The 14,802-nt window shown below is 46.5% G+C and overlaps 1 protein-coding gene across 1 annotated transcript in view; it reads right to left on the bottom strand.

The window, feature by feature from the left end:
- Positions 1 to 14,802, bottom strand: part of LOC119968910 (protein maelstrom homolog) — an 82,751-nt gene that overhangs the window by 34,710 nt on the left and 33,239 nt on the right. The window contains exon 5 of the mRNA XM_038801890.1: positions 6,608 to 6,649. Within this exon, the coding sequence (XP_038657818.1) occupies positions 6,608 to 6,649 (42 nt within the window). The remainder of the gene's footprint in view (positions 1 to 6,607; positions 6,650 to 14,802) is intronic.

The following is a 14,802-nucleotide window of genomic DNA, read 5'->3' as shown; positions in this document are numbered from 1 at the left end:
AGTTGTCCTTGCCTTTGCCTCACTGACTACCGGAGGCGGGTTCTACTGGGGTAGAGGTCCACCCAGCGCTTCAGTATGGTTTGGGGGGGGGGGGGGGGGGGGGGGAGACCTAGTGGAATTCTTGTACTGGGAAAAAGTCAAGTACAACATCAGTAGGTCAGTTGAAGGGTTCTACTCAGAGATGGCAGCCATTCATTACCTACTTTAAGGTATTAATCATGGTCAATTGCTTGGGGGAGGGGGGGTTGTTTAATGAACTGGGTTTGTTTTGTTGGGCATAGTTTATATCTTGGTGGATGGGTTGGGTTGGTTGGGGTTTTTGTTATGTCGGCTGTGCGAGTCATCTGTGGGAATATGGGTTTTGTTGTAAAATGGAAACTCTTTAATAAATATATATATATATATATATATTTTAAAAGACTTGGAAAATAAAAACCAACGGGAATTGGAAATTTCCCAGTCTCAGAATCATTGAACTTACAGCAGGGTTATGACCAGGTGAGAATGGTTGAACTGGCTATTGTCTCTTCAGTTGGTTACATGGGGTTAATTTTTTTTTCACGTGGTTGGAGAAGATAAAATAGGAGTTAAGAGGCTCCGCAGAGAAAAGCTGAGATGTCTGTGACTGTGTTTGAGGAGCTGTTCATCGCAGGGAGGGGTGAGGGGAGGGTGAGAAAGTGGGAAAATTTTTGCAGACTGTAAAGTTGATTGCTGATAAGCATGTTTCCCAGGGTGTCTAGTGTGTTGTAACCTGTTTTGATACATGTTTGTAATAAAACACATTTTAAAAAATTATTTTTCATGAGGATATGCAATTTCGTATTCCAAATATATTTAGCTTTGAAGCGATGAAAAATATTGAGCCCATAAAACAAGATCTTCTTGCGTTAAAGAGCAAACTGGCTAACCACCAAACCCAAGGATACGAATAATAAAAACGCGAGGACACGCGTCAATAAGAGAAGTTAAGAGTCCAATAAAGTTTAAAGATTATAGGTTAAGTGTCCTTTGACTGTCCTTGAGGTGCTGATTTTTAAAACACTGTGGCCTATTTTGATTAGCTGTTTTCGTGAATGCCTTCAGATGTAGATGGTGCAATTATTACAGGATCTTGATTTGCTGGTCGATTTCCAGTAAAGTAAGCATACAAACTGGTTAATATACTTGTTCCAAAAGAGAAAAAGACCTTTCAGCTTGTCTCTGCTGCTGAAGTCTTTCTTGCAATCTCTCTGCAGTAGCTGCAGTCTGGCCTGTTATAATTTACCCATTGTGTATTTTCAATGGGTTTTGTGTGGGTCTGTGGCAGTCATTGTTTCAATATCCAACACTTTACATTTTTAATGTCTCTTCCTTTGACAGTGACTAGTTTTGATGGGTGATGCACAATCAATGACTACTAAAGGGAGGTTGTAGTACAACTGAAGGCTTTAATAAGCTGGATGTTTCCCCCAGCAGCTCAGGTACAGAAAGGAAGCTGTTGGGGCGGTACGAGCTCTTATACTCCGCCTTGCAGGGCGGAGCTACCACACAGGCACAACCAATAGAAAGCATACATCATCTACCAATGGTGTTCCAGCATGACTAGGTACCGTAACACCTCTACACAGACTACCACAATGGGCAGAACTGTTTTTCTAAGTGCTGTGGAAGGTGGGTCCAGCAGCGCTGTTCTGGGTGACCATAATGGTGTGAAATTGCAATCGATTCTGCGCTTGTAGCATCATCAATTATACACGAGTGAGTATCTCTCCAAATCACCTGGTGGGAATGCTGTTTTGTAGGATTTTTAAATCTTTGTTATTTTTTCTAACCTCTTTCACCCGTCTCTCTTACTCCCCACTACATTTTCAAATTTTTATTTTGCTTTCGCTACATGATTAAACAAAGAAGTGTAATGCAGGATATTACACAAGTTTTAGACTTAGGTGGCTCAGTGAGGAATCTTTAATCTGTTTAGTTGAAGAGCCTCAGTGTTTCTTGCCTTGCTCAGACACCACTGATCTTCTGCAGAGGGCACCCATTGGCTCAATACCAAATGGCAGGATGTCTCCACTCTAAAGTCAGTCAAATCTTTGTGAGCAGATGCCAACGAGGTGAAGGGTAAATTCCCTTCCTTCACTGCTGACCACAAAATCTGGCAATGTGCATTAGACCCAAGTCATTCTGCTGCTCCAAATCTTAAAAAGATTGTTACCATTTAACACCTGCTTATTCTTCCTCCGCAAAATGAAGCAACTTACTTCAGTCTCAAATTTTATTTCAATTTAAATTCTGGGCAGCATGGTGGTTAGCATGGCTGCCTCACAATGCCAAGGTCCCAGGTTCGATCCCAGCCCTGGGTCACCGTCCGTGTGGAGTTTGCACATTCTCCCCATGTTTGCGTGGGTTTCGCCCCCACAACCCAAAGATATGCAAGGTAGGTGGATTGGCCTCGCTAAATTGCCCTTTAATTTCAAAAAATGAATTGGGTAATCTAAATGCGAAAAAAAAATTAAATTCTGAACCTTAAATGGTCCCAGCTCTGACTTGGTTTACACCCCACGAATCCAAACAACATCCATTAATAAAGTAACTTCCTCTCCATGCTGCCATATTTTCTGGAGTTTCTGTACCTGTAGCTGGCATGTGGTCAGAGCTTTTGCCTTCCCATGAGATGCCATCAGCACCTGACCACATTCTTCTTGGGGAGGAAGGGGCAGGGATAGAGAAATATTATGAATCGAAGGTCAGAATCTGGTCCTGACTGATCCTGACTAACTGGCTGGGGCGAGCATCCAGCCTCTCGGCAACAGCTAACATCTCTTAGCACAGCATTTCAATTGGAAGAAATCATGAGAGAAAACACGTACTCACAAACGAGAGAGAAAAAACAAAGAGGACTAAAGAAGTGCCATGGTAGAATGAGAAGCAACAATCCCCTGAGTTTGCAATGGCCAAAGCACCAAGGCTTTCTGAGGTTGCATATTATGTTTGTGGAAGCAAGGACAAAAAAAAGACTTGGAAAGGATATTTCCCCCATGCTTCCCCCCACAAAAAAGGGAAGTATAAGCAAATTGAAAGAAGTGGATCAGACAATCAGTCTTAGCCACCCTTATTATTCCAACACAAGAGAACGTCTGTAGACATGTGGATGAATTAAAATTGTAAATTAGTCATCGGCACCTTCAGATTTTTGGTTTCTTTACAAAGGAGATGTAATTATAGGCAAACCAGTAAAACAGTGAGCATCAGGCCGAGAACAGCAAGAATATTCAGTAGGCCCAAGAACAGTAAGAATGCTCAGTAATAACTTTGCAGACAAACTGCGCACACACACACAGCAAATCGGCCTTCGCCTTCCCGACCCAAGTCCCGCGCCACCTGCACCCCCAAGTACCTAAAATGGGTTGCCCCAGACAAAATGGCAGCCCCCACCCCGCCTGGGAGACCATGAAATACTCGCTCTTGCCTAGGATGGCTTTCAGAACTTCATTGGATCTATTCAATCTACTGTCATGCAGCCCATGAATCTGCGGGGCACAAGGAGTGGTAACATTTTAATTTCTCATAGTGACAATGCATTCGGATCAATCTGTCATCCTCCAATGTTAGCATTTGTAAAGTATTTTAGACTGAGCCTAGTAGACACTTTTCATTCATTCTGGAGCATTGCTGGCACAGCCAGCATTCATCACTCATTCCTGACTGCCCTAAATTTCCACCTTCTTGAATCGTTGCAATCCATGCAATGTATGACCTCAGTGCTGTTGGGAAGCATGTTTCAGGTTTTGACCCAGTGACAGTTAAAGAACAGTGACATATTTCCAAGTCAATTTTGTGTACAACTTGGAACCAACTGGTTGTGGTGCTCCATGGGTCTACTGCCTTTGTCCTTGTAGGTGGCAGAACTCATAGGCCTGAAAGGCAATGTCGAAGGATCCTTGGTAAGTTGATAGTGTATCTTGTGGATGGTACATGCTACTGCCACAGAGACTGGCGGTGGAGTGAATGAAGACACGGTGGAGGGAATGAAATCTTACGGTGATGCTGACCAAGCAACCTGCTTTATCCTGGGTGCCATTGAGCTTAGACAGTCAATGGAGCTGTACGCATCCAGGCAAGTGAGGAATATTCCATTATACTCCTGACTTGTGCCTTGCAGATGGTGGACAGGCTTTAAGGAAATCAGTTGGTGAGTTACTTGCCATAGAATTCCTAGCCTCTGACCTGCTCTTGAAGCCACAGTACTACGGGTCAATGGTGTAACCCCCCCCCCAGGATGTTAATAGTGAGGAATTCTGCAATAGTACGGATGTTGAATGTAAAAGATGGACAGATACTCTCCTATTGGGGATGGTCACTATCTGGCATTTGGACTGATACGTGGAAAGTAACATTCAAATCTAAATGCTGAGAAAGGTACTGAACATTGTGGCTTCCCATTTTTGACTATGAAATAGAAGAAAGATCTTCCCATTTTTGACTATGAAATAGAAGAAAGATCATTTGTAACAACTGAAGATGGATAATGCACTTGGCACATCTGGCTGAAGATGGCTACTTCAAACTGGTCTTTTGCACTGGCATATGGTCGTGCAGCCTCCTCTTCCAATTGGTTGCTTTATTACCCACCACGATTCAAGACTGAACTGCAGAGTTTTGATCTGATCGGTTGTTTTGGAATTGCTTAGCTCGGTCTTCAACACACTGTTCCGCTGAAGGCACAAGCAACATGACTGCAGAAACAGTTTCTGCAAGGGCAACTAAATTACTGCCACATCATTTCTCGAGTTCTGTTGATGCAGCCTAAACCACAAACCCCAATCTCCTGACACTAAGAAAGCTTTGCATAAGAATGAGAGGTTAAGGTCACATTTCAAAAGCAAAACTGGTAACAATAAGACACCTTAGTAGAAGATAATAAATTGACAAATTGAAGTGCCGTACCAGCCTCCCCGGACAGGTGCCGGAATGTGGCGACTAGGGGCTTTTCACAGTAACTTCATTGAAGTCTACTCGTGACAATAAGCGATTTTCATTTTTCATTTCATTTCATTTCATTTCAAGTGAGCAATTTTATATTTGGTAGCTCAACATGTATATGGAATACTTTAGCGGAGGCTTCATGTTATTTAGAATTTAGATTTAGAACAGTACAGCACAGAACAGGCCCTTCGGCTCTCGAGATTTGGTTATTCATATTTGCAAGCATTGTCTTTGAAGGGATATTAAGAGATATTAGAGTTGGATAATGGTTATATGGGACCAAGAGAAGATCAAAGTTGTGTTTGAATGCACAATGTACACTTCTGGTGAAAAAGTTGATGATCTCGTGCCCAACAGCTCATGGATTGGATTTTCCATCCTGCCACACCAGATTTCTGGTTCAGCACGCCGGCAGTATGCTCCGTTTCGCCGGCCGGTCAATGGAGCATCCTGTCCATGGGGAATCCAGCCCCCCCCCCCCCCCCCCCCCATTTCTCGCATCCTACAAATTATTGGGATGTAATCTCCCCACATTTCATCTTTCCCTTTATGCAGCTTGTAGATCCAAATAAATTACAGATGATGCGACTTATTCCATAATCCTTAGACGCTTTGCTGAACTGCGCTGAGAAGCTTCTCCAATGTGTCCAAGCAAATTAAAATGGGATGAGAATAAAACGTTGCTCAACAGCAAAGAAAATTCAGCATGTGTAAAACAGTATGCCAGTACACTACATATTGAGCATCCCTTATCCAAAATTCCAAAAGGTGAAAAGTTCTGAAATCTGCACTTTCTTCGAGTACGCCGCACATGCCTAGATCCCAATGCACCTGCCCAGTATTTTCTGAAATCCGAAAAATTCCGAAATCCCCAAGAATTTTGGATAAGCGATTTTCAACCTGTAACAGCCATCTGGAGCTATTGTTCATGATGCATTTTCCCCTCGATATATTTCATAAGTATTTACAATAAAGTTAATATGTTCAGCCTGACCAAATTTATGCAGTACGTCGTATGAAATTACTGCGTTCCTCCAATAATGAGCTTCAACTCCTCGTTCCCAGTGCTTTTGCGCCAGTCTGGAGACAGAGTCTTTCAACCTAGTTTTTTTAAAATATTTAAATAGGATGTGGACAATGCTGTCTGGACCAGTATCTGCAGTCACATGTAGGGCAGAATTCCCTCCCTGAAGGACATGAGTGAACCAGATGAGATTTTACAAAAGTCATCTTGGTGGGATTTGAATCCATGTCCCCCGAGCATTATCCAGAGCCTCTAGATTATTCATCCAGTAGCACTATCGTTACATCACCGTCTTCACATAAAAATACAAACCCTCTGGACACTAATCAAAGTTATTGAATGCACTCTTTCCATTATAATGAAATAGAAAAGATTTCACTATCGTAAGAGCCAAATTGAATTTTGGTGACAGTATTCCACACTTGAGCATAAACACTTAAATAACTCTAATCTCATCTTTTAATTAGTACGCACAGATTGCAAGTATAATCAGAACAATTAATCATCCAGACTTCTGCCATCATAACTATAAACCTGGAAATTTCTAACCTGTACCAATTTTCATAGATGCTCCTATAAATGGTAATTATTTCATACACAGGAATTTCAATTACTTACTTGATACTTGGCAATGATATCGAAAACCACACGGGATCATACCTGATCGAGGAGAAGGGGAAAGAATCACAGAATGGTTACAGTACAGGAGAAGAAAACAAAACTACGTTTTCGTGTAGGAGACAGTACATATTTGCAATTTTGCAAACCACTTGAGGAAAAACATTAACCATGCCAACACCAGCATATCAGGCCCAAAAATGTTTTTTCCCTCGATTTCAGTAAGGATAGAATGCCTGGTAAGAAAATCAAATTTGCATTGTTGTGCAGCCCATTTAAAAATAAACATTCATTGAATCTGCTGGCTTCATTTCTCATTTCCAAATGCCCTTTCAAAATATTGCATAAAAGGATCCGTTTTGAAGTCTAAAAATAGAATGAAGTTAATCGTGCAAGAAAGAACTCTAAAATTATCTGAACCCATTGACCATGACAAACCATTGTTTCAAAATGAATTTAAAATCTAATGTTATCTAAATTTAATAAATGCATATGCAAACCTGCTATCGTAAAAGGCACTACCCCCTGGGCAATAAAATAAATATGGCAACAAAATCAAGCGCAGTAGAAACACATCACATATGATGGAGGTCATAACTGCCAACAATAACCCTCTTCAACAGTCCTATACTCAAATGAACAACAATCCGTTGAAGAATGGCAAGCAGCCAGATTATTTAGTTTTAAATGCACCTTCACTGGTTGCCATGGTTGAGCAATAAATTCAGTTACATTGAGATTTTCGTCCAAGTTCCTATCGGGAAAGGTGCCTGCTATATGCCTTCTCTGTATTAACAATAAACATATTTCTTACAGTATACAGAGAAAGGGTCCCTATACAATCAGAAACTTTACCAAGCACCTAGTCAGGAAGAGATATTTTCTTTGTTAATTGTTCACCAGTGTAAAGCTCAGCTTGAAGTTGTCTAATGCATTTTCCATTCTGCATTGCACTCCAAAAAGTACAGCATTACTATATTGAGTTTGGTAACTATGCAATACAATTCTCGCAAAATAGAGGTTTCTTTCAACAAATAAGCCCATACAAGTCATTATAAAGTAGCTTTTGTGCACTTTTCTGGGCACTTAATTACAACATTCAGTGCTTGTCGCTTTCTAGCGATCCGCAAGGTGCTTGGAAACTGCATGAATATTAGTATCAACAGAAAATGCTGGAACCAGTCAGCAGGTCTGTCAGCATATGTGGAGAGAGGAAAATTAATGGGGGCAATTTTCAGCCCACGTTGGCCATCAGTGAGAACGGTGACATAGGCGGACATTTCCGTGAGAAACGGAAAGTGTAATTCTTTCCAGCGAGATTGCATTTTCCACACCCCTTGGCGGTGATATAATGAGGTTCACATACAGAGAAGGACGGGAACCTCATTTAAATACATTTGAATATACTTACCGAGTCCCCCAAGACATGATCCCCCTCACTAAATATTAATACTCTAATGGTACAACAGGTTCTGAAAAGCAGGATTCATCAGAGGGAATCCACACGGGGCGCTAAGTAAGTATAACCCTGGGGTTGGAGGGGGGGCGGGAGAGAATGCTGATGCTTGTAGTAGTGGGGGTGGGGAATGAAAGCCCCAATGCTGCTTCTGGGAGGGAGGGGCGGGAGATGGTGGTGAGAGCCCCGATGGTGGTTGTCTAGAAAGTTGGCTATGCAACTGGAGAGCTACATGCCAGGTTTCAGTAAAGAGCCGGACACTGAACAAATATGGGAAAATTCTGCACATTGTTTTGTATCTATGACCTCCCATCAGTTATAATGAAAGGTCACAGACCCAAAACATTAATGATGTAAATTTCTCCAACGATGCTGCCAAACTGGATTATTTACAGCGTTTTCTATTCTTATTTCAGATTTCCACCATCCACAATGTTGGCGTTTGAGCATTTGTATTATTAATCACAGATTTGCAACAGACCAATTCCCAATTGTATACTGGACTACTGCCACCACTCCTCAGCCTCCATATATAGCACTCATCTACCTATAGCCAGCTCCCCTATAGCTGATCTTGACCCATAAGACTCAGACATGGGCACATTACCCTTCCTACTCTATATTTTCCACAAAAGAGCAGGATCTCACCCTACATGTTCGGAGACATGGGACAATTGTGGGAAAGTGCTCTGCTTCCTGCTGAAGTCCAAATCCAGGTCGTCCCAACTTAATTAAGCATTTTTTATATTTGTGGAGTTCACCCACATTTATGGTGACACCATTCATTGAGACAGAGTTGCTTAGCACTAATTTACCCTCAGATTTGTAAGCAATACTACTGGAAATTCACTTGTTACTTCTGATGTATAAATCAACCATGTGCAATGTTGTACTACCCAACAGAATGCAACATTTCCTTCCTCTCTTCCATCACCAAAGTCCATCTACAATAGTACTTGGCAGAGAAGAGAGTTTGGATATAAATGGTAAATAAAACAGGTATACAAATCCCAATTCACTCCGTTATCCAATAATGGTGTAAGATGAGGTTTATGAACGGGTGAGAACTGCTATTCAGGGATATGTGGAGCTGAATGACATGGGTGAGGTTTTGGCCACCACGCTTTGGGAGGCACTCAAGGCAGTGGTGAGGAGGGAGTTTATTTCAAATACGGGCACAAAGAGACAAGGCGGAGAAGGCGAGGTTAGTGGATAAGATCCTACAGGTGGATATTCGGACGCCCCGGAGGTGGGGTTGTTGAGGGAGCGGCAGAAGCTCCAGATGGAGTTTGGACTGATATCTATGGGTAAGGCGGTAGGGTAGTTGAGGGGGGCTTGGGAGCCAGTTTATGAATACAGGGGAAAGGCGAGTAGGATGTTGGCACACCAATTGAGAAAGCAGCGAGGGAGATCGGAAAGTTGAAAGATAGGAGTTGGAATACGGTATTAGACCCGGTGAGGGTGAATGGGGTGTTCGGGGACTTTTACAGGACACTGAGTCAGAACCCCCCCCCCCCCCCCCCCCCGCCTGGGGTGGAGGTAATGAGGCATTTCTTGGATAGGCTTGATTGCTCCCCAAGGTGAAAGAGGATCTGGTGGAGGGGCTGTGAGCCCCTATTGATTGCTTGATCTATATTTATTTTCACATGTACCAAAGTACAGTGAAAAGTATTTTTCTGCGGCCGAAGGAACATACACAGTACGTACATTGTAGACAAAAGAATAATCGACAGAGTACATAGACAGTGGTGCATCAACAAATAGTGATTGGTTACAGTGCGGATCAAAGTTAAACAAGAGCAGCATAGTGCATATACAGGGAACAGATCAGTCCAAGGGAGAATCGTTGAGGAGTCCAGTAACTGTGGGGAAGAAGCTTTTCCTATGTCTGGATATGCGGGTCTTCAGACTTCTGTCTGATGGAAGAGGGCAAAGCCTGGGTGGGAGGAGTCGCTGATAATGCTGTCTGCCTTTCTGAGGCAGCGGGAGGTGTAGACAGAATCAATGGGAGGTTGACAAGTTTGTGTGATGCGTTTGGGCCGAGTTCACCACTCTGCAGTTTCTTGCGATCTTGGGCCGAGCGGTTGCCATACCAAGCTGTAATGCAGCAGGATAGGATGCTCTCTATGGCACATCTGTACTTTGAGAGAGTCAATGCAGACATGCCGAATTTCTTTAGCTTCCGTTGGGAAGTAGAGACGTTGTTGGACTTTCTTGACTGTTGCATCAATGTGAGTGGACCAGGACAGACTGTTGGTGATGGTGACCTCCAGGAACTTAAAGCTATCAACCATCTCTACTTCATGGCCATTGATGTAAGCATGGGTGAGGGTCATGCTACGCTTCCTGAAGTTGGTGATCAGTTCCTTGGTCTTTCCAGCATTTAGAGAGAGGTTGTTCTTGGCACACCATGCAACCAAGTGATCTATCTCCCTTCTGTAGTCTGATTCATCATTGTTTGTGATACGACCCACTGCAGTTGTATCATCTGCAGACTTATAGATTGAATTGGAGTTCAATCCAGCCACACAGGGAGTATAAAGGACTGAGCACACATCCTTGCGGGGCCCCGGTGTTGATGACTCTTGTAGAGGTGTTGTTACCTATCCGGAGACATTGTGGTCTGTTGGTGAGGAAGTGTTGGGAGGGTATGGGGGCGATGCAGGCGGGGAAGGTCTTGGACCCAGATGGGTTCCCGGTGGAATTTTATAAAAACGTTGTTGGGGGACCTGGGGCCCCTGCAGGTAAGGGCTTCAACTAGGTGAGGGAGTGCTCGCTGTTGGAACCAACAATTCTACGGACACGTGCTTGTAGGATTAGAATAGCGGTTTTAATATACTTACAACAGAGCCAGCCTGTTAGCCGTTGAAATTTCAGTGAACTGGCTGGCTGACCCTGTGGCATGGATCTTTATACAGCAGCTCCAGGGGGAAGAGTCCTGGGCAGAGCCAAGGGAGGAGCCCAGTACAAACTCTCGAGTACTCCCAGAGCTACTCCCCCGATGGTCAGGTAGTGCAACTGCACTTACAATACTGATATATATATATATATATACACACACAGATTATAATACCGTGTGAATTCTCATTCACCACATTCACCCACTGTGAAAAGAATAGAGTCCGGCGGGGGTGGTGGCTCAGAGTTAGTCTGTCCGGTGGACAAATTGTTTGTTTCGATCTGCGGAGCACCTGAGTTGCAGCCTCTTGCGGTGGCTGGGTGGGTGTTGAGAGCTGGGGTACGATGGCAGACTCCGGGGCGGGTCTCGTCCAAACTTCATACACCTCTGGCTCGACCGGAGACTGGGGGCGGGCTGGCGCGTAAAACCGGTAGGGCGAGCTTGCGGAATCGGGGGCGCGAGCATAGGGAACGGGGTAAGGGGTTCCTCAGTGGGGGTGGGGGCTGGATCCAGCGGGTGCCAGGTCCCGAAGGGATACTGTGTCCTGGCGACCGTCCGGGAACTCCACGAATGCGTACTGGGGGTTGGAATGGAGGAGGCGCACCTTTTAAACAAAGGGGGTCAGTTTTGTGCCCCCTGACGTGCTTCCTCAGGAGGACTGGGCCTGGTGTCCTCAGCCACGCTGGAAGTGAGACCCCCGTGGTAGTGCCCCTAGAAAAAAATGAAGAGCCGCTCGTGAGGGGTTTGATTTGTAGCTGTACAGAGGAGGGATCTGATTGCGTGGAGCGCGTCTGGGAGGACTTCTTGCCATTGGGAGACTTGGAGTTTTCTAGACCGGAGGGTCAGTAGGACGGTCTTCCAGACGGTCGCGTTCTCCCTCTCCACCTGCCCCTTCCCCCTGGGGTTGTAGCTGGTAGTCCTGCTCGAGGCAATGCCCTTGTCGAGCAGGTACTGACGCAGCTCGTTGCTCATAAAGGACGAACCCCAGTGGCTGTGCACGTACCTGGGGAAACCGAACAGGGTGAAGACACTATGCAGGGCCCTAATGACTGTGTGGGAGGTCATATCGGGGCATGGAATGGCAAAAGGGAATCAAGAGAACTCATCGATGATGTTGAGGAAATAAATGTTCTTGTTAGTGGAGGGGAGTAGCCCTTTGAAATCGATCGCAAGACGTTCAAAGGGCCTAGAAGCCTTGACCAGGTGAGCCCTGTCTGGTCTATAGAAGTGCGGTTTGCACTCTGCACAGATCGGGCAGTCCCTGGTGACCGCTTTTACCTCCTCGTTGGAGAAAGGCAGGTTTCGGGCTCTGATGTAGTGGGCGAGCCGGGTGACCCCTGGATGGCAGAGGACCACGTGGATGGCTTTCAGACGGCTGATCTACGCGCTGGCGCATGTCCCGCGGGATAGGGCATCCAAGGGCTCGTAGAGCTTCCCCGGTCGATATTTAATATCATAACTATAGGTGGAGAGTTTGATCCTCCACCAAAGGATTTTATCATTTTTTATTTTGCCTCGTTGCAAGTTGTCAAACATAAAGGCAACCGATCGTTGGTCGGTTAATGAGGGTGAACTTCCTACCTGCGAGGTAGTGCCTCCAGTGACGAACAGCCTCCACAATGGCTTGTGCTTCCTTCTCGACTGAGGAGTGTCGGAGTTCTGAAGCGGATAGGGTACGGGAGAAAAATGCAATGGGCCTCCCTGCCTGATTTAAAGTGGCTGCTAGAGCTACCTCTGAGGCGTCGCTCTCAACCTGAAAGGGAATGGATTCATCCACCGCCCGCATGGCTGCTTTGGCGATGTCCTCCTTGATGCAGCTGAAGGCCTGGCGCCCCTCAGCTGACCAGCCCGTACTGGTCTACCATTCGGTCCATTGCTCGTTGGAACACCAAAACCCCGTTAGTGACGCCGAAGGGAAACCGGAGGAAATGGAAGAGGCGGCCATCGGCCTCGAACGCCTTGTAGTGGCGGTCCTCCGGGCGGATTGGGAGCTGGTGGTATGCAGACTTCAGATCAACCGTGGAAAATAGCCGATATTGGGCGATCTGGTTAACCTTGTCGGCAGTTCTGGGGAGGGGGATACGAGTCTAGGAGCGTAAAGCGATTTATGGTCTGACTATAGTCGACGACCATGCAAAATTTTTCCCCGGTCTTGATGACCACCACCTGAGCTCTCCAGGGACTATTACTGGCCTCTATGATCCCCTCACTGAGCAGCCGTCGGACCTCCGATCGGATAAAGACCCTATCCTGTAGGCTGTATCGCCTGCTGCGAGTAGCTACTGGTTTGCAATCTGGAGTGAGATTGGCGAGAGAGGGGGGGGGGGGGGGGGGGGGGGGGGGGGAGAGCGAGAGATGCGTAGCGTGGCTAGGCTGCAGATAGTGAGTGGGGGCAGGGGCCCGCCGAAGTTGAGGGTGAGGCTCTTGAGGTTGCACTGGAAATCCAGGCCTAATAAGAGTGGCGCGCAGAGGTCAGGCAGGACATAAAGTTTGAATTTTGAATAACTAGCGCCTCGAATTGTGAGCGTAGCGACGGTGCGTCCTTGGATTTGGACTGAGTGGGAGCCCGAAGCGAGGGCGATAGTATGGCTCACAGGATAAATATGAAACGAACAGCGTCTTACCAGCTCTGAGTGTATAAAGCTCTCGGTGCTCCCGGAGTCAAAGAGGCATGGCGTGCTGTACCCGTTGATCTGGACCCGTTGAACTTCGTAGGTGCTTGGGGCGGGATTGATCTAGGGTGACCGCGTTGAGTTGCGGGCCGCGTGATGAGTGCCCGGGAAGGTTGTAGTCTTCCGAGTGGGCGTCCGGTCGAGTAGATGCCGGTACGTTCTGGCGAGCTTGATGCAGGATCGCTGCGTTGAGTTGCGGGCCGCGTGATGAGTTCCCGGGGAAGTCGTAGTCTTCAGGTGTGCTTTCTGAGCATGCCGATGCAGATGGGGCCCGTGGATCGCACATGGTGAGCGCCGAGGAAGATGGCGGCCCCCATGAGTCGCACGTGGCCGGCCGCATGGTGGGGGTTTGCCAAGATGGCGGCCCTCATGGATCGCACGTGGCGGGAGGGGGCGGAGTTGAGGCCGCAGCGTTACGGGCCCCGCTGGTGTTGGGAGCGATTTGCTCTCTCCTGGGGAGTTAGGAACTGGGGCCCTTTTCGCGAGGCACACTCTGGCATAGTGGCCTTTCTTCCCGCAGCTGCTGCAGGTCGCGGATCAGGCTGGGCAGTGCTGCCGTGGGTGCTGGCTTTGGCCACAGAAATGGCAGGCTGGGCAGCTGAGTAGCTGGCTGGAGCAGCTGAGTAGCTGGCTGGGGCAGCAGAGTAACTGGCTTTGGCAGCGCGGTAGCTGGGGGGGCCGTGCGGCACAGGCCTGGGGTGACTGTTGGTCGGGGGTCCACGATGGGGTCGCGGGGTCCGCGGGAAACGACGTGAGGCTGCGGAAGGAAACTTCCATAGTGGTAGCAGCCTCCACAGTAGTATCTAAGTCCTGGGCCCCCTTTTCTAGCAGTCTTTGGCGCACATAGTTAGATCTAAGGCCCACTACGAAAACGTCCCACACAGCAAGTTCCCTATGTTCAGCCGCGGTAACGGCTTGATAATTACAGTCATTGGAAAGATTGTTCAGTTCCTGTACAAATTCAGCTAGCATTTCTGTAGGCCGCTGACGGCGGGTCATAAACATGTGGCGTGCATAAACCTCGTTAATGGGCCTAACGTACATTTTGTCCAATATTGCCAGCGCTGCGGTGTAAGAACCGGCCGGATTTAGCTGTGTGGAGATTCTGTGGCTTACCCTCGCGTGCAGTAGGCTGAGATTTTGTTCCTCCGTTGTTCCAGCGGTGCTG

The sequence above is a fragment of the Scyliorhinus canicula genome, chromosome 7, assembly GCF_902713615.1.
Source record: "Scyliorhinus canicula chromosome 7, sScyCan1.1, whole genome shotgun sequence".
Taxonomy (NCBI): domain Eukaryota; kingdom Metazoa; phylum Chordata; class Chondrichthyes; order Carcharhiniformes; family Scyliorhinidae; genus Scyliorhinus; species Scyliorhinus canicula.
This window is presented reverse-complemented; position numbering and strand designations above follow the sequence as displayed.